Here is a 22495-nt window from a genome sequence, read left to right as displayed (position 1 = left end):
GTCCAGCTTCCTGCCCCCGAAATGGGCCACGCTCCGCCCCCCTTGGTTCCCTGATCTGAAACCCCTTTGCCCATTCAGTCCGCAGCGAGGAGAGGCCAGGCTGTGGGGTTGCAGGAAGACGGGGACTTTTCTCACAGACTGTTACCCTGACTGGCAGGCTGCTCACCCATCCTGCAAGAACGAGAAGCTGCCTGTGTCCTCCTGCAGAAGTTGGGTGGGTCACCACCATGCCCCCCCGGAAGATAATCAGTATAATGCAAAATGGCCCTCCTTAAAGCCCCAGATTAGCTGTTATAATCCCATGTAAACAACTGCCAAGCGACGGGCTCAGGGAGACAGCGGTTGTACTGGAGGGAGAGTTACACGGGATTTAGCCTGTTCACCAGTTGGTTAATTCCAGGGGTGGGGGAAAGGGGGGGCGATGGCTGGCCAGAGTCAAGGTCACCTGAGCAGGTGGCAAAGACAAAGGGAGGAAAAGGCAGCGCCAACACAGATCTCGTTTCCAGGCAGTCCTGTGCCTTTATTGAGAGGTGCCGTCAAGGCCAGCAAAGCAACACCCCACGCCATGGGGGAAGGCGCCCCCCCAGGCCCACAGTTGGGGGTCAAGCACCCACAGCTTCAAGTTCAGCCGCTGGCAGCCAGCAGGCAGGCGGGGACAGCTGGGCCTGCCAGGCCCCAGGGAGCAGCTCCTTCCGAGAGGCAAGGGCACACTGAGCGCTCCTGGTCGTGGCGCGAAGGCACAATCCAGACAGGGTGCTGATCCTGTTTGCCAATGCAGCCAGGCCCCCTCTCATCCCCCGCAGAGCCAAGAGGAAGCAGAGGTCCATGCTTGGGGGGGGCGGGGAAGGATGATTCCCCCTTGCTAGTCTCCCAGCGTGATGATGTCATAGTGGACCCCCGGCTGGAGCTCGTGGATCTGGTCCGCTGTGCAGTCTGTGCTGAACGGGCCCTGCGCTTGGGCCATGGCGGCATCAGCCACCGCTAGAGAGAGAGAGAGAGAGAGAGAGAGAGAGAGAGAGAGAGAGAGAGAGATGGATGGGTGGGAAACAGGTAAGAAGAAGCTGCGTTGGGGGGTCAGTTAAACCAGGGGCAGGAGGGGGCAGCTGAGCAAGAGGCAGAATGTGCCCCCTCCCAGCCCAAATTCTGCAACTTGTGCAAACTAAACAGGCTCCATTTGCATTCTTGCTCCATGAGTTGATTGGACGAAGCTGGCCCCTTCCGGATAATGTGGAGCACAACTCCCATCGTCCCTGACCCTGGTCCTGCTAGCCTGGGTTGATGGGAGTTGTAGTCTAACAGCAGCAGGGGAGCCACGTTTGAGAGACGCGGGTGGAGGATGTGCAGCCCCCTTCCCCCCTCCCCGTACTCACCTGTCACTGCAGAATGGGCCGCGGCCTCCAGCTGAGCTTGCGTGAGGAGCTGCTGTCCTGGCGACACGGGGACATACTGGATCTGCGGAGGGAGAAGCGGGCAGGGTGGGCAGCAGCCCTGGGAGGCATCGCCCCAGCCCCATTCCCTTGCCCCACCCCATAAGCTTCCTGCTAAAAACACATGGAGTGGGAAGAGGGCCTGCCAAACGCCCCCTCTCTCCTACCTGGGGCTCCTGCATGAACTGACCGCTTTGTTCGTACTGGATGTGGGTGATCTGGCCGTCCTGCACCTGGAAAAGCGAGACGGAGAGGCGGGGGGTGGGATAGAGAAAGGTGGGTTGACCTGGTGAGCAGGGGGCAGGGAGAGGAAGGAAGGAAGGCAACTGCCCCCTTGTCTTCCCCTCCAGCCCTGGGTCTCACCTGGATGTGATGCGTCCCGGGCAGAACCACGTACTCCTGGGGCAGGAGGTGCTGAACGCCATCCTGGGTGATGATGTACTGGACCTGGAAAGGAAGGTGTGGGGGTCAGGTGGGATTGCTATGAGGAATTATGAGAAAGCAATGAAAGCATTGCTTTGACTGGGTTTGAGTCATTGACATGATTTCTGACCAAATCCCACAAGCCTCTGCACCTCTGCTGAATTCCTTCCAGTAGCACCTTAGAGACCAACTCAGTTTGTTATTGGTATGAGCTTTCGTGTGCATGCACACTTCTTCAGATACCTGAATAACAATAAGAAACTGAGTTGGTCTCTAAGGTGCTACTGGAAGGATTTTTTTTATTTTGTTTCGACTGCAAGCAGGATGCGAGCCCAAGAGCCCTCTCTCCTCCTGGGGTGCCCAGAAACGGGCATTGCTGCCTCTGGCCGTGGAGGCAGAACAGGGCCATCGAGAGCCCTCTCCTTCGCGAATTTAATCAAAGCCTCTTTCAAAGTGGCCGTCCCTGCGTCCTGCAAGAGTGAGTTCCACAGTTTAACTGTGCGCTGCGTGAAGAAGAATGCCCTGAGGCATTCTGAGTTTCTGCCAGGCCAGCTCCGCCCCCCCCCCACTGCCCTACCTGGTTCTCTGCCGTCACCAGGTGCTGCACCATCTGTCCGTCTGCCGTCGTCACGATCTCCTGGATGTAGGCGGCATCCTCCTGAGAAGAGACGCAAGGGGGTTCAGCTCTGGGCCCCAAGACCCACCACTGCCGCCCCACGCCCAGATTCACATGCGATGGAGATGCAGGCCGCAGAAGCCTGGAGGGAGGGGACCCGGGACTCTGGCCTGCTTGTCCCCCTCACCTGGCCAGGGACGCTCTGCTCCTGCGTCATGAGGATGCGCTCCTGCCCCAGGGCCTGCTGGAGCCTCTCCGGAGCCAGGACAGCCTGGCCGGACTGCAGGGTCGCTGTTGGGGGGGGGAGGGAGAGAGAGAGCACTCTGGTGAATGCGGTTGGCAGGCATACCGCTGCCGTCTTCACAGGGGCAGAAATGGTCTCGCACGTGCAAGAGGCTGCAAGTTCCCCAAATGTTTTGGGGGTCGCCGTCCCCTTGATTCCACAAACTCACTCCCGGTGCCCCCTGGAAAGCCCTATTCAGAAGAGTGCGAAGGAATGCAAAAAACCCCAAAATCTTGCATGGTAAATATTTGTATACATTCTGACTAACGGCAAAGTGAAGGAAACACGTACACAGCTGCTTGCCAAACAGGTGCAGTCTCTCACCTACCACAGGGGTACATTAACTAATTTATTAGAAAAGCAATAGCTGTTGCCTATTATGGGCCATCCTATGAAAACTCAGAACTGTAAACGTGTCCATTTGTGACCAAAGGAAATAGACTTGAAAGTGAAAAGAGCAGTAAAACTTTAAATACAAAGCAGGGAAGGTGTTTCAATCAAGGCTCTGGCCTGCTCAATCCTATGTAGGCGATGGATGTGCTTGGAGGGGCCCCCTCCAGTGCCCCCCCCCGCTGCCCCTTGCCTCTTAGCACCCCTCTAGGTAACCCCAATCGGGGAACTAGTGGTCTCAGCTGTGCACAGCGCCATTTTGCATTTCTGCCCCCCCGGCCCCCAATCTGGGACTCTCGAGAGGAGCAGAGACGTGCCCTTTGCCCGCCCTGTGGCCAATGGGCAGCAGGGAGAGGAAGGGAGGCGGAGTCTCTGCTCTGCTCACTCTGCAGCGTGGCCAGGGCCTCGTCGTCGCTGTTCAGGATGATGGTCTGGGAGGCGCTGGGGGCCAGCTCAGGCGCCTGCTTCCCCCCTTCTGCGCTGTGCAGCCTCTGCATGTGGAATTTCAGGTGCCCGTTGCGGTTGAACCTGCGGAGGAGAGAACAGTGGAGAGACTGAGGTGGGGAGCTGGACTCCCTGCTCCCCTAGGGTGGCTCTGCTGTGTGAAGGGAAATGCCCCCCCCCCTGCTGGCAGCAGCGGCCTGGCCCACCTCTGCCCGCAGACGTGGCAAGCGAAGGGCTTCTCGTTGGTGTGCGTCAGGGTGTGGCGCCGGAGGTCCTTCTTGTTCTTAGAGGCAAAGCTGCAGTGCTGGCACTTGTGGGGCCGGAGGCTGGCATGCTGCTCCATGTGGCTCTGGTTTGGGAGGGGGGAGAAACCAGGTCAGGGCGTGGGGGCCCCTTCTCCTCGCCCTCCCCTGGGGCAGCTCCCTAAATCAACTCCCACAGTTCAGATGAGTCACTTGCCCAGCCACTCTCCCCCCAGGAAAGAGCCCTCCCCAAATCTTTTTTTTTAAAGAAATAGTTTTTATTAGGAATTTCAACATAACAATTTACCAAAAACACATCATCCTCATTCCCCTCCATTTCCCCCTCCCCCCTAAAAAAGAAAAACCCACCCTCCCACCCCCTCCCTGACTTCCCTCAGCTCCTCTCTCCGGTATTTCAGCACATGTTATTCTCTGCATATTATAAAATTGTAAAGATCCTTAATTTATCTATCTATATGTTACCAATAAAAAGTTTGTGCGTGTTTATTCAAACCCTGCCAAGGAGCCCAGTTCATTTTGTTGTTTCTTTAAGTACTTCGTAAATGGTTCCCATTCTTCTTAAAATTCACAGTTGTCCTTATCACGCAGTTTATGTGTCAACTTCGCCAATTCTGCATAGTCCATCAGAGCCCTCCCCAAATCTTCTAATGCACCCCACACAGAGCAAAGTGGGGACCTTCAGACCTTCTCTTGCGGGGGGTGGCACTGAGGGGTGACTCAGGGACACCCCAAGCCCCCCCCCGCTTGGGAGCCCAGGGGCCTCTCCAACTGCAGCCTGCCCTTCTGCCTCCCCGTTGCCACCCGGGGAGAGCGGCAGTTGTGCCAGGCCTCTCTCCTCTGGCCGCAGCGCTGTGGGCACTTCCCAGCCGCCTGCCCCCTCCACCTCCATTTGCAAGGGACCCCCCTCCACCTACCCGGACGTCGGGCCACAGAGCTGCCGTGAAGGGGCAGTCGGGGCACTTGAAGGCGCTGGGTCCGACGTGGGCACGCTTGTGGCTCTCCATCTCCGCTCGGCCCGCAAAGGTCGCCATGCAGATCTTGCAGGAGAACTTCTTGGCCGAGGGCATCTTGCCCGCCGGGGCTGCCAGCAGCTTCTTGGGGGAAGCGTCGTTGGCGGAGGCCTGCTTGGGCACCCCCTGCCTGGTGGGAGGCCTGCCCTTGCCGGGGGCCGGTTCCTGATCGGCGGGGGCCAGCGAAACGGCCTTGTGGGCCGGCCAGGCCAGGCACTGGACCAGAGGCCACGGGACGCTGCACTGGGCCTCTGGCCGCTCCCCACTCATCTGCAGGGACAGGAGGGAGGCTAGTTAGAGTGGCACTTCCTGGACCCGGGGCTGGGCTGGCCTCCCTCCTCCCTGGGCGACAGACAGGCCCCTTCTTCCTCCTCCTCACCTCCACGGTGTGCTGCTGGCTCTCTGGCGTGCTGCTGGGAGTTGTGGCATCCTTCAGGGTGCAGCTTCTGACCACCGCCTGGACGACTTCGCTGGGACTCTCCCCCTCCCTGCCAAGAGACATCAGACAAACTCATGGAGGAGCAGAGGCCTATCGATGGCCGATGCTTCGGAAGGCCAGTTGATGGAGGCCCCAGGAGAGGAGAGGGCTGCTACTTGCGCTCGGATCCTGCTTGTGGGTTTCCCATTGGGGGTGTCTGGTTGGCCTCAGCCAGAACAGGATGCTGGCCCAGGTGGGCCACTTTCCGGACCCTGCAGGCCCTTAGAGAGGCAGAAGAGAGCGTCCAGGGGAGTGAGGGGGGTCTTTCAGGTACCCCAAATTTCATCCTTTGGAGGTTGGATTGAGGTTGAATCCTGACAAGACAGAAGTACTGTTTTTGGGGGACATGGGGCAGGCAGGTGTGGGGGACTCCCTGGTCCTGAATGGGGTAACTGTGCCCCTGAAGGACCAGATGTGCGGCCTGGGAGTCATTTTGGACTCCCACCTGACCATGGAGGCGCAGGTCAATTCTGTGTCCAGGGCAGCTGTCTACCAGGTCCACCTGGTATGCAGGATGAGACCCTACCTGCCCGCAGACTGTCTTACCAGAGTGGTGCATGCTCTGGTTATCTCCTGCTTGGACTACTGCAATGTGCTATATGTGGGGCTACCTTTGAAAGCGACTCAGAAACTACAACTAATCCAGAATGCAGCAGCTAGACTGGGGACTGGGAGCGGCCGCCAAGACCATATAACACCGGTCCTGAAAGACCTACATTGGCTCCCAGTATGTTTCCGAGCACAATTCAAAGTGTTGGTGCTGACATTCAAAGCCCTAAACGGCCTCAGTCCAGTATACCTGAAGGAGCGTCTCCACCCCCATTGTTCTGCCCTGACACTGAGGTCCAGTGCTGAGGGCCTTCTGGTGGTTCCCTCACTGTGAGAAGCAAAGCTACGGGGAACCAGGCAGAGAGCCTTCTCGGTGGTGGCGCCCACCCTATGGAACGCCCTCCCATCAGATGTCAAGGAAATAAACAGCTATCCTATTTTGAAAAGACATCTGAAGGGAAGTTTTTAACGTGTGATGTTTTATTCTGTTCTTAATCTTTTGGGAGCTGCCCAGAGTGCCTGGGGAAACCAGGTGGGCGGGCTATAAATAATAAATTATTATTATTATTATTATTAATCACGTGGATCCAGAGAAAACCCTGAAGCCACAGGGGCCGTAGGAATGCAGAGCGAGCCTTGGTCTGAGAAGGCCGTACAAGCTCCACCTTCTACCTCCCCCAATATATTTATCTCTCATCTTCCTTGCAAGAAACTGAAAGCTCCCTCATCTAATCTCCACAACCACCCTGTGAGGTAGGTGAGGCTGAGAGGCTGCGACTGGTCCAAGTAATAAATAAAATCAATATTAATAATAATAATAATTTTATTATTTTTATTTTATTATTATTATTAATTCCCTGCCCATCTGGCTGGGTTGCCAGATGGCACGTGAGCTTCGTGTCTGAGTGGGGATTCAAACCCTGCTCTCCCAGGTCCTAGCCTGGCACTCTAAGCAGTGCACCACGCTGCCTCTCACTATCGTCTCCCTTCTGCCTGCTCTCACCCGTAGAGCGTGCTGGTGGCCTCCTCCTCCTCGCTTGGGGCGATGATGCTGTACTCGGTGGTGCTGCTGAAGGGGATCGTGACTTGCTGGATCTCGGTGCCCTCCAGGGCGGCCTCCTCTGTGACGTGCAGCGTCAGCACCTTGGTCTGGGCCTCTTCCTCCTCTTCCTCCGGCTGCCCCTGGGGCTCGGAGGCCTTGGAGAAGCCGTCGGCCTTCACCACGGCCACCTGCAGGGGGTGCAGAAAGCAGCTGTGGGTCATGGCATGGCACGGCTGGAGGGGCCCACCAGGGAGCTGGGGCTTGCAAAGGTGTCCCCGGCCTCACCTCCAGGGTGCTGCTGGCGGGCAGTTCCCGCTGGCTGCTCATGTTCAGCAAGAGGTCCAGCGCCGTCTGTGTGGCCAGCTCAGCAGAGCCTTCTACGTCTGCGGGGGGAGGAAGAGGGAGGTCAGCTGGGCTCCTGCGCCCGACATTTCTGCGCCCTTAACCAGCCATGAGGGAGGGAGGGCTTGCTTGCTTGAGAGTACAGTACAACTGCAACTTGCGCAATTTCAACAATACAGTGGTACCTTGGGATGCCAACCGGATCTGTTCCAAAGCCCCATTCGCATCTTGTACAGAACGTAAGACACGACTGCGCGTGTCGCCGCTTCCTCGCATGCGCTTGACGTCATTTTGACTGTCTGTGCGTGTGCAAGCAGCAAAACCCAGAAGTAACGCACTCCGTTACTTCCAGGTCGCTGCAGAGCGCAACCCGAAAATACTTATCCTGAATCGTATTCATCCCGAGGTATGACTGTACAGTGGTACCTTGGTTTACGAACTTAATCCATTCCGGAAGTCCATTCTTAAACCAAAACCATTCTTAAACCGAGGCATGCTTTTCCTAACGAGGCTCCTGCCGCCAGTGCCCTTCCACCATTCGGCTTCTGTTCTTAGACCAAGGTAAAGTTTGCAAACCGGGAAACTATTTCCAGTTTTGCGGAGTTTGTAAACCAAATCGTTCTTAAACCGGACTGTTCTTAAACCGAGGTACCACTGTATGCGGTTGCAGGCAGGCTGGCTGAAACCCTGCAAGTTCCACCCAAGGAAGGCAGTGACCTTAAAAGCTCTTTTGGTGCTGGGTCCTCTGACGCTGGCAGAATGGCGACACTCAGATCGGAGACCTCCTGCTCAAAGCTCTGCAGGGTCCCTTCCGCGCCCCCTCTCCCCCTCCCCTCCTGCTGCTCCAGGACAGGCCTTCAGAAAAGGGTGTGGAGTGAGACCCCGATGTGCTGCATGTTTTTGAGACCTGTGTTTTGTATGTTTGTTTTTGGCTGTATGGTCATACCTCGGGATGAATAAACTTCAGGTTGAGTGTTACTTCCGAGTCAAGCACATGCACGTAAGCGGCAAAACACGACCCACAAACGCGCAGACGGAGTCACGTCTTACGTTCCTTTCAGGATGTGAACAGGGCTATGGAACCGATCCTGTTCGCATCCAGAGGTACCACTGTAACTGGTATTTGATTGACCAATAAAATCTGACTCTCCTATGAAGAAACGTTGCAGCATTTGGGACCTTTTAGCTTTGGGGAATGGCAAGTAAGGAATGCCAACATGGCAGAAGTTTATAAAATTCTTGCATGGCTTGGAAAGAGAGGATAGAGGAAGGTTTCTCTCCTTCTCTGGTGACACTGGAACTTGTGGACATCCAGTGAAGCCGAATGTGGGAGGAAAAAGGAAAGTCCTTCCTCATGCAGTGCCGTGTTAGACTGTGGAACTCCCTCCCACAGGAGGCAGTGACGGCCACCAACTTAGATGGCTTTAAAAGAGGAGGAGGAGGAGAAGAGGGCCACTGTTGGCTACTAGCCACCATGGCAATGATCTGCCTTCCCAGGCAGAGGCAGAACGGCTTCTGAATCCCAGTTGTTGGAAACCACAGGAGGGGAGAGGGCTGCTGCTTGTGGGTTTCTCAGTGGGGCACCCGGCTGGCCCCTGTGAGAAGAGGACGCTGCACTCGATGGGCCCGTCCCTACCTGGCTCGTAGATGATGGTGGCTGCCTCCAGCGGCTCCTGTGTGAGGATGGGGGGCTCTGGAGCAGGCGGGGTTTGGGCAGGTTGGTAGGTGACCTGCTGGAGGGAGAAAGCGGTGAGGGCAGCTCAGAGCTGGTGGGAAGGATGGGGCAGCTGCAGAAATGAGAGGGGGGGGCGATGCCCGGGCACTCACGGGGGAGCTGGTGGGTGCTGCCTCCGCGGCCGCCTGGCCCTGGCTGTGCTGCTGCTTCAGCTCCTCGATCTGCTGGAGGGTGAAGAAGGGGCGGCGACGACAGGGGGGCTCCTCCGGATGCCGCTGCACCCACTCCTCAAAGTTCTCCGCATGGCGGCACTGGATGTGGAGGCGCAGGTTCTTCTTGTGCTTGGTGGTGAAGTGGCAGAACTCACAGGCAAAGGGCTTCCCGCCTGCAGGGGAGACAGCAGCAGCAGCAGCGGGGTGAGGACGGAGCCCGCCTGGCTGGTGACAAGGGGAGGGACAGCTTGGCAATTGGGGAGAGAGTCTGCCCCCCCTTTTCCTTTTTGCGGGAGGCAAGATTCCAAAAAAGCCCAGTGGGACTGTTCACACCCGTTGAACAGTCCTAAACACAGAATTGCAGAGGCCCCCCGAGTCCCACCCCCGGCAATGCAGGAATCTCAGCCAAAGGATCTCTGGAGGATGGCCGTCCAACCTCTGCTTAGAAACCTCCCAGGAAGAGGGGAGAGCAAGCGCCAGCCCTCTTCCTGCAATGTCCTCTCTGCCATCTGCCAGCCGGGGGGGGGGAGGGGGACTGGTCCTCTGCCCTTCTTTGTGTGCCTTCTCCAAGTGAAGTCCAGGGGGAGGCCTTTTCCGCAGTGGCTCCTCGTCTGTGGGATGCTCTCCCCAGGGAGGTTCGCCTGGTGCCTTCATTACAGGTGAAAATGTTCCTCCTCAGCCAGGCCTTGGGCTGATTCATATTCTGTAGCCTTTTAAATGTCTTTGTGTTATTGCCTTGTTGCTTCTGGTTTAGCCATTTACTGTATTTTTCACTCTATAAGACGCACCAGACCACAAGATGCACCCAGTTTTTGGAGGAGGAAAACAAGAAAAAAGAATATTCTGAATCTCAGAAGCCAGAACAGCAAGAGGGATCGCTGCGCAGTGAAAGCAGCGATCCCTCTTGCTGTTCTGGCTTCTGGGATAGCTGCGCAGCCTGCATTCGCTCCATAAGACGCACACACATTTCCCCTTACTTTTTAGGAGGGGAAAAATGAGTCTTATAGAGCAAAAATTACGGTACTTGAATTATTTGCTCTATAATCTAAGTAATCCGTGAGATGGGACGGCGCTGATCACCTGTGTGCTTGACGGCCATGTGGGAGAGGAGGAAGTCCTCCCGGAGGGTGGCGTAAGGGCAGAGGCTGCAGCGGAAGGGCTTGTCCTGGATGTGCAGCAGCTGGTGCTTGAGGAGCAGCTTCTTGTCCTCGCAGACGTGGTCGCAGAACTCGCACTTGAACCTGCCCGGGAGGAGGAGGAGGAGACGGCCGTCATCGTGGGCCAACGGGGGGGGGGGGGGCGGCCTATGTGCACAGCTGTCCATTATTCCTCCCCGCACCCCGCAAGGGCCATGCAGGGGGTGCTCACCGGCGGTTGGCCACAGGCTGGATGTGGGTCAGCAAGTGCATTTTGAAGGTGTAGCGCTTCTTGAAGGACTTCCCGCACTGCAGGAGAGAGGAAGGGCTCAGGTCATGCAGGGCAGGGGCGGAGGAAGGGGGGGCGGTTCTGTTGGGATGTGTCCTGGGAGACGGGGGCAATTGGCAAGCCCCCAGCTGGCTCCAGCCACCGGCCGGCAGCCGGGCGAACTCTGGTTCTCAGAACAGCATCTATCACCGACTTGAGCCTCGGAAGCCTTCAGAGACGGAGCACGCTCTAACTGGCAGAGTGAATAATTCTTCACAACGGAAGTGGTGGACAGAGGCATATGCAAGCATATTTACAGGCGTTTATTCAGCATCAGGAAAAAAGGAAAAACATGTCTGCTTCCCTTTGTGTCCAAGCAAACAGCAGTATAGCAAAAGCAATACACAACGGACGTTCCCAGCAGACTGTGCTGGAAGTAAACAGACATGTGATATACAACAACTCCACATGCCTGTTCTAAAGGTGGAATGGAACTATATCCTAAGAGGTCCAACCCGGGTGTCACCACTGAGGGGTGACAAAATGCCAGGGGGCACTCAGCGCGGGGCCTGTAGCACACCTGAGCCATGCGTCTCTCCTGGGAGTGACGCGGTGGTTTGGGCGCCCGCAGGCTCTGTGCTGCCCCAAATGGTCCCCCTGCTGCCTCCCCCCCCCCAGCTGTAGGGTGGCTGCGTGGGAGGAGGCAGGCAGACTCCTCAGAGGCCCCATGGTGCTCCCTGCCCCTATGGGCGCGCCACCCCAGGCGCCCGAGCAGCTTCCTCTGCCGCTGATGCAGGGTGGCAGCTGCGGACCTTGCTCCCTGCCCTCCCCATGCCCAGGCACAATGCATCAGCCAAAGAGCCCCCCCCTGCTTTGACACCCACCTTGTCACACATGTGGGGCTTCTCGGTGCTGTGCGTCTTCATGTGCTGCGTGAGCCTCTTCTGCATGGGGTAGACGCGGCTGCAGACAGGGCAGGGGAAGGAACTGCGCTTGGGGGGCTGCCCAGGGAGAGGTTAAGGGATGGTCAGAACTGCCTGACTCAGGTGAGACAGAGACCCCACCCCCCACCCCACGAGGAGCAGCCGGCTATGCTCAGCCCAGAGAGCTGGCCCTGATTCTGGGGCTGAAGCTCCCCTCCTGGTCCTGCTCTGGACTCTGTGTGTGGCTTTGCCAAGTCACAGCCTCTCGGTTCCCAAGCAGAAGCAGCCTCCCTCGCAGGGTTGTCCATGAGGAACAGCAAGGAGCGCCCCCTAGGGGAACCAAGGAAGATTCCCACGCAGGAGTCAGGGGGAGGCGAAGGAGGACACTCACCGGGTCAGCTCGCTTCTTCCTAAAAACAAAAACAAAGGATAGATGGTACATAACACCAGTACAATGAGGGGAAATGGATAAAACTGGTTCAAACCTATGTTGGGAACGCAAGGAAAAAGAAGGGACTTTTTATCATATGTGGTGGGATTGCAGTAAAACTAAAAGTTTTGGGATATGATATATAATGAGTTAAAGAAAATGTTCCATTCAACATTTATGAAAAAGCCCGAGGCTTTCTTGTTAGGGATTGTGGGAAAAGACCTACCAAATAAATTTAAAAACATTTTTATGTATGCGACAACGAGAGTCTTAATAGCAACAAGAGTCTTAATAGCACAAGGATGGAAGAACGAAGAAACCCCGACGAAAGAACTGTGGCAAGAAAAACTGATGCGACTATGTGGAACTGGCAAAATTGACACACAAACTACGTGACAAGGATAACTCTGATTTCAAAGATGAATGGGAACCTTTTATGAAATATTTGAAGAAGCAACAAAATGAATTGGACTCTTTGGCAGGTTTGGAATAAACATTCACAAACTCTTTACTGCAATATATAGATAGATAATTTGAGGATTTTTACAATTTTGTAACATGCAGACAGAAATATGTGTTGAGAAGCCAGAGAAAGGAGCTGAGGAAGGTCCGGGGGTGTTCTATTTGGGGGGGGGGATGGAGGGGGGAAAACAATGTGGATGATGTATTTTTGTTAAATTATTGTGTTGAAATCCTTAATATTTAAAAAAAAAAACAAAGGAAGGAAGGGAAGAAGAAGCAGGTGAGGCCACTGAGAAATCGCAAAATTGTAGAGTAGGAAGGGACCCCCAGAGGACATCTAGCCCAACGCCCTGCAATGCAGGAATGTCAGCCGAAGAATCACTGTCAAGCAGCCACCCACCCCGTGACCTGGACATGGGAGGGGAGGCCCACTGCCACCCCTCTGCTGCCCGTCTGGGTCTGCCGGGGCCCCTGAGGACACCTACTTGTCGCGGTTGTGGACGGCCGAGTGGCGGATGACGTCCTTCCTGTAGACGCTGGTGTAGTCGCACTCCTCACACTTGTAGGGCTTGCTCCCCACGTGGTTGAACATGTGCTCCTGCAGGGGGAAGGACGAGGCTGTAAGTTATTAAAAAATAGACCTGGGCTGGTTCTGGCTCCTTGGCCTCTCTCCACCTGCTCACTGGAGCAAATTCCCACAGGCCCCTCTCTCCGTCCCAATTCCCTCTCAGGCAGGTCTGTGGGGGATGCAGGAGATGGCCTCCTCAGCGCTGGCTGATGGCAAGCAACTTTGGAACTCCCCGCCTAGAGAACTCTGTCCTTGCTGTCCTCCCACCGGCAGACAGAGGCTTTCTTGTTCCAACAGGCTTTGGGGAACAGATTGCTTTCAAAGAAAGGCATCGCGCTGTGATGTTTTGATTGTACAAATTGGTTGTTCGTACGTTTTAATAGATCTTTTCTATGCAGCGGACCTGCAACTTAACGCTCGCTTGACAGAAGTGATCAGAAAATTACACAGTGCTTTACCAACTGCACTAGCTCCCGGTGGAGTACAGGGTCAGGTTTAAGGTGCTGGTTTTGACCTTTAAAGCCCTGTGCAGCCTAGGACCCATGTACCTACGGGACCGCCTCTCCTGGTAAGCCCCGCGGAGGACCTTAATGACAACACCTTGGAGGTCCCAGGTCGCAAGGTGGTTAGAATGGTCTCAACTAGGGCCAGGGCCTTTTCAGCACTGACTCTGACTTGGTGGAACGCTCTGTTACAAGAGACTAGGGCCCTGTGGGACTTGACGTCTTTCCGCAGGGCCTGCAAGACAGAGCTGTTCCGCCTGGCCTTTGGTATGGAATCAGTCTGACCCTTATGTTTTCCCTTCCCTTATGGTTTTGATCTATGGGCTACTTTTAAAATGAGGCTGCATTTTAACCTGTATTTTAAATGGGGTCCCCCCCCCATTATGATTTTACTGTAATTTTACTGGTGTTAGCCGCCCTGAGCCCAGCTCTGGCCAGGGAGGGCAGGGTATAAATAAAAATTATTATTATTATTATTATTATTATTATTATTATTATTATTATTATTATTTACAGGCAGGTGATTAAAAGAAAATGAATACATAAACGTCCCCTGCTCTCCATTTATTTGTCTTCCTCCCACCTGCTCGGAGGAGACGGGAGAAGGGAGGCGGCCAGCAGCTCACCTTGAGGGACGACCAGCGCCGAGAGCGGTAGCTGCACTGCAGGCAGCGGAAGAGCTGGGGGTCTCCGGCCTCGTGCGAGTTCACGTGGAAGCGCAGGTCCTCGGGCGTCAGGAAGCGGGAGCCGCAGATCCGGCACAGGTAGGGACGCATCAAGGGCTTGGCCGACTTGTAGCAATACCTGCGGCGTGACATCACAGGGGCGCTCAGCGCAGAGAGCCCAGCCCCACGGAGGCCCCAGGGTCTCTTGCAGGGAGCCCCAAGGGGGCACACGGAACCAGCCCAACCTGCCGTCCCCACCAATCACCTTCGCCCGATGTACTTGCGGTATTTCTTGCCCAGGAAGCGGTGGGAGGGACGGCCGCGCCGACGGGGGAGCGCTTCCAGATTCTCGCGGGAGGAAGGGTCCCTGTTTTCGGAGTCAGACTGGCTCACGGCCTGCTCCCTGTGGCTTTCGCCCCCAACGGGCACTTGGTCCGAGGAGCTGGCCGCCTCGGGGCCTTGGGGGTCACCCTGGGGGAGGCCCTGGGATGAGACCACAGGCTCTGCGTCGCCACCTGCCCAAGGGAAACAGCCAGCCAGCTTAGTTGGGGGGGGAAGGAAGGGGGAGGGGTGGCCTGAAGCCACAGCAAGTGCAAAGCCAATCCAGGAACAGCACTGTGCGAATTGGGGGAAGGGGGAGGAAAACAGAGCATGAAAAAACAAGCTGAGAACTATTTAGCATGAAGAAATCAGTTTAGCCTGGAGAAGAGAAGACGGACAGGTGTCAAAGGAGCCATCTTCAAATATGTGAAGGGCTATCCCACGGGAGTGTCATTCAATTCTGCTCCTATTGATCCAGAGCAGAACTCCAATGTATAGTTGGCAGAGGAAAAACCTAAACACGTTGCAGGATTCCCCAAAAATAGACCAGAGGGAGTGAATATTTCATCCAGCAGAGCTTTACTGCTACTGAAGGCAAATGAGCACAATGTTTAGAAATCCAACACATTCAGGATTGGCCCCGTGCATAAGAAATCCAGTTGCAGCAGACTTAACTTAAGCTTACAATAACTTATAAGTCTAAACTTTAATGCTACATGCTGTACAGAACAGGACACCAGAAAGAAAAGAGATAGAAAGAAAAAGTGAAGCCCAAGCTCCTTCTGGCCTTATTATGATAGTCAGCATGACCTTGACAGAAGAGAAAAGAGAACCAGTTTAAGCCAGCTGTTCTCAGCTTCTCCGAAGGAATAACCCAAACATCAGGAACCTTCTGCTTGTTTCTTTCACAAAGAAAAGCTTCCAGAAGCTTCTTGAACTAATTGGAATAGGAAAGATCTCTACACATGAGATCAATACTTTCTGCACCAAGAAATGCAAACTGACAGGGAGATGGAGGAAACTTGTTCTCTGATGCTCCAGGGGACCCCCTCCATGTCTTTGCTTGGTGCCACTGCCTTGCTCCCCTCGCGACTCGACCCACAGCGGGCAGAGGGGGATCTGAGCGAGGCTCCCTCAAAGGCAGCAAGCCCTGCCAACCTCCTACCAGCAGCTGAGTAGAAGAAACTGCCCTACTGCAAGAACGCCTATTTGCTTGTGAGTAGTCCCACCGAACTCCAACGGGGCGCCAAAGCATCCCCTGGAGAATCTGAAAACCTCAGTGTCTTTCTTTCTTTTCCCCTCCAAATAATCTTTATTAGTTTTCCAGTTACATACTCCACATACACATAATGTGTTGCATCTTACATTTATACTTGCTCCTAAGCGATAAAATTATATCTGATATAAAAAACCAGAAGAAGGAAGGAGGGAAGTCAGCGCTGAAAACCTCTGTTTCTGATATGCAGCCAGCAACTGGAAGTGTTTCACTTTGGCCCTAAATCTGGCAATGACTTGGAAAATGGAGAATCCGCCATGCCGTGCAGGTGGGCCTGACCTTGCCCCTCGGAGCGCACCTCTGTGTGCATTTCTACACCCTCTCCCTGCTCCGCCACCGCTGCTTACCCTCTGGCTGAGGGACCACCTCCAGGCAAGGGAACTTGCGGGGCCGTCCCGGCCGCCGGCGCAGCCGCTCCTCGCTGGACGTGGGCACAGGGCGGCTGCTGGTCTTGGGCAGGCGCCCTCGGGGCTCGTCCTCCGCTGGGTTGTAATCGCTGTCCCCTGTGGAAGAGTGGCAAAGGCAGGCCCAGGTGAGCGGGGCGGGGGAGCCAGGTGAGGGGCTGCAGCTGGGGGTTTGCGTGAGAAATACCTTCAGGGTCATCGATAGCCCCTGCGTCCACAATGTCGTCCTCCTCCTCCTCCTCTGCTTCTTCTGCCTTCCTCTTCTCTGGGGCCTTGGGCACAGGAGCCCCCTTCCGGGGGCGCCCTTTCTTCACACCAGGGGCTGACGCTAGAGGGGAGGAAACAGCACAATTCAGTCCATATATTGTGCCCCTCCCATCTCTCCCATCGTACAGCAGCTTGACTTGCAAGCAGCAGAGTTTAGGAAAGGATCCCTGGCCTGGAGAAATTGGAGAGAGAAAGGTCTTTTCTCCCTCTCTCATGATGCTGGACCTTGTGGATGCTCAATAGTACTGAACATTGGAAGACTCTGGATGGATGAAAATGAGGGCGGCTGACAACAGTAAAAATTACAGTAAAAACATAATGAGGGGGGGCAATTTAAAATACAGGTTAAAATGCAATTTAAAATGCAGCCTCATTTCAAAAGTAGCCAATAGATCGAAACCATAAGGGGAGGGCAACATAAGGGTCAGACTGAGTCCAAACCAAAGGCCAGGTGGAACACCTGTCCTGCAGGCCCTGCGGAAAGATGTCAAGTCCCGCAAGGCCCCGGTCTCTTGGGACAGAGTGTTCCACCAAGTTGGGGCCAGTACTGAAAAGTCCCTGGCCCTAGTTGAGACCAGTCTAACCACCTTGCAACTTGGGACCTCCAAAGTGTTGTCATTTGTGGACCTTAAGGGCTTTAAAGGTCAAAACCAGCACCTTAAAAGAGGATTAGACAAATTCATGGAGGAGAAGGAGGGCTACTGAGGGCTCCATCCAGGCTGGCTCTGCTCTGTCTCCAGGGTGGGAGGCAGCGGCGCTTCTGAATGCCAGTTGCTGGAAAGCACAGCAGGGATAGTTACACTCCTGTGCTCAAATCCTGCTTGTGGGTTTCCAAAGGAGGCATCTGTTTGGCCACTGTGAAAACGGGACGCTGGACTAGATGGGCCATTGGCCTGATCCAGGCAGGCTCTTCTTATGTTCTTTTACTGCCCTGTTTGTGCCACAGAACCTCCCCTCCCTCTCCTATTGCTAACCTCCCCCCCGGCTCCCAAAACTTGACTGCACACAAACTAGAGAAGCTGATAGATTTGTGGTGCAGAGCCAGAGTTCTCTTGGCAAGCCTGCGCAAGAGCCGACTCCATGCCCTCGTGCACCACTCCTGCCTTGCCCTCGGGGTCCCTTCCAACTCTCTGAGTCTACGAACCGCTCCAAAACTCCACTCCGCCCCTGGAGCTTGACGAGCCCCGGCCGAGCCCGACGCACCTGGCTGGAAGTGGCGCTCCCTCATGTGCTGGATGAGGACCCTCTTTGAGGCGCTCTTGTGCTGACACATCTTGCATTTGAACTGCTGCACCACGACCACCTCCATCAGTTCCTCCAGGCTCTCCAGGTCGGGCTCCTCCGGCTGCTCCAGCGGCTCCAGGGCCCCGGGGTGCTCCACGCAGGTCGAGGTGGGGCCGTCCGCAAGGGCTTCGCCGGCCAAGCCGCGGGCCAGGGCAGAGCTGGCCATGTGGGATATCACGGGGGCCCCTGCGGCAGAGGGAGGGAGTGCAGGCGCCAGGTCAAGGGAGAGCTCCCTCCTCTCCAGGCTGGCCAGGAGGGAGCCCTCAGGCCACCACAGCTCCCGGCCGGAGAGGAAGGAAGCAAGGCTGGAGCCAGTGAGGTGTAGCGGTTAAGAGTGTCGGGCTAGGACCTGGGAGAGGGTTTGAATCCCCCCCTCGGCCAACCTCACAGGGTTGTTGTGGGGGTCACACAAGGAGAGGGAGAATCGCGTACGCCACCTTGAGCTCCTTGGAGAAAAGGGTGGGAGAGGAAGGCAAAGAAATGGATGCGTAAGACCCTTTCCTTACCATCATCTGGTCCCTGCAGGATGAGGTACTGGGTGGTTTGGGCCCCACCATCCTCCTCGCTTGTCACAGCAATGCACCCTGAACCAGGGAATAAAGAGAACCAGCGTCAGCTCCTGCACAAATGGCACATTTGGGGGTGCCTCCTAAGAACGGCTGTGAGAAGCGACTTCCAGAGTCCGTTTGCTTCCCCCGACTCCCTCTGAACCCTCCCACCACGGACTCCCCGCCCACAGCCCTCTGCCTGCTCACGCTGAATGATGTCTGGCCCAATGGTGGACTCTATGATCTTGTCAATGGCGGCACTCAGATCCGAGGAGGTGGAGGCCGTGGAGTTGGAGACGACGGGAGCTCCTTCCGCGAGGACGCTGGAGTGAACGAGGCCCTGGGGAGACTGGGAGACCAGGACGGACTGGCTGACGGTGGAGACGCTGGACACCAGGGTGGACTGCGCAATGGAGGAGGAGTCCGGCAGGTAGGCCCTGGGCAAGGTGTCCGTGCTGGAACTGCTCTCCGGTACTTCGGCCTGCGAGGCAGAGAGGGGGAAGAAACAGAGGCTGGAACTCAACTCAGAGGTGGCAGAGAGAGGAATGTGGTGGATGCTCCTTCATAGGAGGATTTGAAGAACAATTTAAGTGGCCATCTTTAGTTGCAATTCCTGCACTGCAAGGGGGTTGGACTAGATGACCCTAAGGGTCTCTTTCCAACTCTACACAAATAAATAAAGGCAAGTCCATCATACCATGAGGAAAGGCAAGAGGAGACTTCCTACTAGCCTCTCATTCTTCCACCAGGTCAGACTTGCTATCTTGCGGAATGGGCCTGGCCTGCTGTGTCCCCCACCCTGGCAGAAAGCCTGGCCCCAAAGAGGCAAAAGAGACTTGGTCCGTACCAGAGAGATCCCTCCACTGTCCGAGCTCTGGCCGACCCCGGATTCATCTGCCTCCGAGAGGGTGACGGGCACCGAGGCAGCATCGCTGCTGTCTGCAGACATGGTCTCTGAGGTCTCCATGCCCAGGCCGCTCTCGGAGGGCTCCTCTTGCTGCCCCAGCCGAGGGGCAGCATCGCTGCTGCTCTCCACTTCATTTTCTGCTTCCATGGCCAAGTCTGGAAAAGCAGAGCGTGTGTGTCATGGTGGGAAGAAACCCCTGTCTTCAGTCGCCCCCTACTGGGATGTGGCACTTGACACTGCCCATCAGTGAAAGGGGGAAGGAGAAACAGAAGCTTCTGACTGCAAAGGAGGAGTGTTCATGCAACAGCACCTCCCCACCCCCCCACCCCCCCAAAAAATCAGGAATGGAATCAATGCCAATCCATGCCAGCTCTTTCCCAGTCATATTTCTGAATCTCTCTTGCAAACCCAGGCCAGTTCACCACTCTTTGGTGTCGCATCTTGCCCCCCTCATGACAGCCCCAGGAACTATCTTGCCTGTCCGTTGCATGGTACATATTTCTGGCACCTACCTGGATGGGGATATCCCAGCTACAGCCTGAGCCAGATACAGTTCCTCTAACTGTGCTTGAGTGAGGCCAGAAAGCGACCAACATCTAGGGCACCTCAGACTAGGCAAGGAGAGAGAAGAGAGGAGACAGTAAACATAAGGCTTTTAGAAGAGGACTTAAAGAAACTTATAAGGCTACCAAGGGCTACTAGTCATGATGGCTGGATCAGAGGGACCCGGGATCAGAGGTCCTATGACGCTAAATCCCAGCTGCTGGGAATCCAAAGTGCAGGGAGAGATCCTGCCCGTGGGGCCTCCCAGAAGAGGCATCTTCCTGGCCATGAAGAGGATGCTGGACGAGATGGCCTCTTCTGACATTCTGAGGCATAAGAGGGGGCTGCTGAGCTTACATCGTGCTTGAGGGGTTTCTCCCTGGGCCACCTGGCTGCCACTTTAAAAGCAAAATTCTGGGATAGATTGATCCAGCTGCAAGGCTCTCCCTGTCTTCCACAACACAGCTTCATGCAATCGGGCTTATCTCTGAACCTGGATGGCTTCAAAGACACAAGATGTGCACCAAATTCCAGGTTCTTTGTACCATCAGGGAACCAAAGATGAAAGCAGTAAGCAACTAGTGTATCCCCTAATCTCTAATGAGATATACTGGCAACAGAAAAGTAACTAATGTTCGAATGACAATCTCATTACTTTGCCACCTCCAGAGTCTGCTTGTCACCCTACATGTCCCTTTGGGCAGGAAAACTTTAGCCTGCTAGGCACTAGATGTGCAATCCAGGTGACCCTGTGCCTTGGTTTGCTTATCGTCCCCCAGCCCGCCCAGCAGTTTAACCACGAAAATTTAATGGAAAACTGAACAAGCTGCTGGAAGGAGTATTGCTTGTCCAGAAATGCCGGAGTACAGTTTGATCTAAGCAGAAAGAAAAGCGGTGCTCCTATTGCTGAGTGCTTAAGTTGCTCATATTGGTGTGTGTGTGGTATTGTGGTTAGAGTATCAGATTAGGATCTGGGAGGCTGCCCTGAACAACTTCGGTGTTTGCAACCCAGAATTCACCCCGTGGGAAAGGAAGCCAGGCAAAGCAGGCGTCCGAGAGCGCTCCTTGCAGGGCTCCCTGAATTGCGGGCTGCAAAGACCAAAGTTGTGCAGGGCCACCTTTGAGGTTGGAGCAGAGCAAGGGTGAAGGGGGCTGTGGCAGAGAAGGGTTTTTGCCCTGAGCAGGAGGTGGGATGTGTTGCAGGAATTTATGTATAGTTTGGGGGGGGGGGGTTGCACATGCAGTCCACTACCAAAATCAGCACAATCACTTTTGTGACTTGTCTCCACAAAACACTTCATCACAGTTTCGTCCTATCTGTTCAAAGGGCCTCTGCTGCACAATACCAAATGATAAATGTATCTATGTACTGGCTCACTGGGAAAACTTCAGAAATTATTATAGACCTGTGAGCTCAGCTGTTCAGCAGCCCCTCTGCCTGAGTGATAATCCCTGGCATCCTGATACCTGAGTGCCACACAGGCTGCCATTCCAGAAATAACAAACCCAGATGAAGACAAAAGGGTGGGATGAACTTGGCTGGGAAACAGGGAAATGTAAATGTCTCTTTTGTTCCACTTGATGGGTGTTTGGTGGAGGGCAAGGGGAACCATGGGGCAGGGTCCAGGATGCTCAGATTTCTGCCACCAGACCTCCCCTTTCATGATGTAACCATGATGTAGTTTTTGGGGGGTGTAACATGGGGATTGGCAGCTCATAAAAGTTTGGGGGCTCTTTTGTTTGGGGCTTCCATCTTGTTCCACCTGGTGGCAGGTGGGAGTCCTGTCACGACAGTCTTCAATCAAGACCAAGGCAACTGGCTGCTCTTTTGCTCTGGTATTCCGATTTTGCTGCGATTCCTGCATCCCAGGGGGTTGGACTAGATGACCCTGGAGGTCCCTTGCAGCCCTAGGATTCCAGAGGAGGCAGCCGAGCCTGGGAGCGGGAGGGCTCGGGGCCTGCAAGCGGATGGGCCCGGCTCCCGGGTCGCCCATGGGCAGGGATGGAGGGATGGAGAGATTCTCCCACAATGCACCTGGAGAGGCCAGGGCGCCCCCGCCTCCCTCTCCCCGCCTCCCCTCTTCCTATTGGCCCAGCGCCCTGGCGTGACGTGCGTGCGGGGGGGGGGCTCGGCTGCCGCGCTCTGCCTTCCCTCCCGCGGGGCCTTGTCCGAGGCGGGCTGCCCTCGGCGCTGCCTGAGCCCCCGCCCGCCGCCATCTTGCGCCAGGCCCCCTCCCTCGCCCGCCGCTCTGAGACCCACCCAAGCGCGCGGGGACCCTCCGCGCCGCCGCAGCCTCCTTACCGCCGGGGGCCTCTCGCAGACGCCCCCGCGGCCCCTCAGCCGCCCGCTCCCTCCGGCCCGGCACCCGCCAGGCCGCCATCGCCGCTTCCCTCGCCCGGCGGAGGGATTCTTCCGCCGGACCCCGCCGGCGCCGGGACTACTTCCGAGGGCGCGGCGGCGGCGCTGGGCGGGCGGCGGCGGCGCTGCTCCGGCTTCTGTTCCCCGGAGCCTGGTTGCTCACTCGTCGGGGGAAGCGTCAAGCCGGCCGTTTCCTCGGAGAAATCTGGCGGCCCGCGGGGAACTACTTTTTCTCCGCGGAAGGCTTCGAGGGCGTCAGTTACGTAAGTGCGCGAGGTGAAGGGAAGGGCGTGCGGAGCGTGTCACATGATCGCTGGGCGTCACGTGCCGGGGCGGAAGAGAGGCTCCGGCCTCCTCCCTCCCTCCCTCCCTCCCTCCGGGCCGCCTGACGGGGGGGGGGGGGGAGCCTCAGGCACTGGGATCATGGCCGTCACGTGACAGATTGGATAATAAGGGACCAGCAGCCTCGAAAATAAG

At 55.9% G+C, this 22495-nt stretch overlaps 1 protein-coding gene across 3 annotated transcripts; it reads right to left on the bottom strand.

Annotated features, from left to right (window-relative positions):
- Positions 1–496: 496 nt before the first annotated feature.
- ZNF335 (zinc finger protein 335) lies at positions 497–22088 on the bottom strand. 3 transcript variants are annotated; one of them, XM_081916642.1, is made up of 29 exons: positions 21962–22088; positions 19629–19727; positions 19057–19271; positions 18417–18690; positions 18168–18245; positions 17581–17847; positions 16298–16438; positions 16054–16209; positions 14375–14624; positions 14071–14248; positions 12859–12971; positions 11873–11891; positions 11443–11559; positions 10523–10599; positions 10235–10395; positions 9095–9327; positions 8904–9000; positions 7211–7308; positions 6887–7113; positions 5236–5344; positions 4761–5126; positions 3790–3932; positions 3525–3667; positions 2654–2757; positions 2428–2508; positions 1791–1874; positions 1595–1660; positions 1371–1452; positions 497–981 (listed from the first exon to the last, which is right to left on the bottom strand). In XM_081916642.1, exons 3-29 carry the CDS (start codon positions 19261–19263, stop codon positions 863–865), a joined length of 3990 nt encoding a protein of 1329 aa, XP_081772768.1. In that variant the 5' UTR covers positions 19264–19271; positions 19629–19727; positions 21962–22088; the 3' UTR covers positions 497–862. The 3 variants fall into 3 exon arrangements, with proteins under 3 accessions (XP_081772768.1, XP_081772769.1, XP_081772770.1); XM_081916643.1 differs by having other exon boundaries at positions 8904–8997; XM_081916644.1 differs by having other exon boundaries at positions 14390–14624.
- Positions 22089–22495: the final 407 nt, after the last annotated feature.

Source organism: Podarcis melisellensis (genome assembly GCF_964234715.1).
Source record: "Podarcis melisellensis genome assembly, chromosome: 6".
Classification (NCBI taxonomy): domain Eukaryota; kingdom Metazoa; phylum Chordata; class Lepidosauria; order Squamata; family Lacertidae; genus Podarcis; species Podarcis melisellensis.
This window is presented reverse-complemented; position numbering and strand designations above follow the sequence as displayed.

Excerpts from the sequence above, each read along its gene's own strand:
- ZNF335 (XM_081916642.1), bottom strand. The coding sequence starts at position 19,263 with ATGGAAGCAGAAAATGAAGTGGAGAGCAGCAGCGATGCTGCCCCTCGG. Across the intron at positions 10,396-10,522 it reads CAGCCTGTGGCCAACCGCCG|GTTCAAGTGCGAGTTCTGCG; the intron begins GTGAGCACCCCC and ends CCTCCCGGGCAG. Across the intron at positions 1,453-1,594 it reads AGTTCATGCAGGAGCCCCAG|ATCCAGTATGTCCCCGTGTC; the intron begins GTAGGAGAGAGG and ends CTCCCTCCGCAG.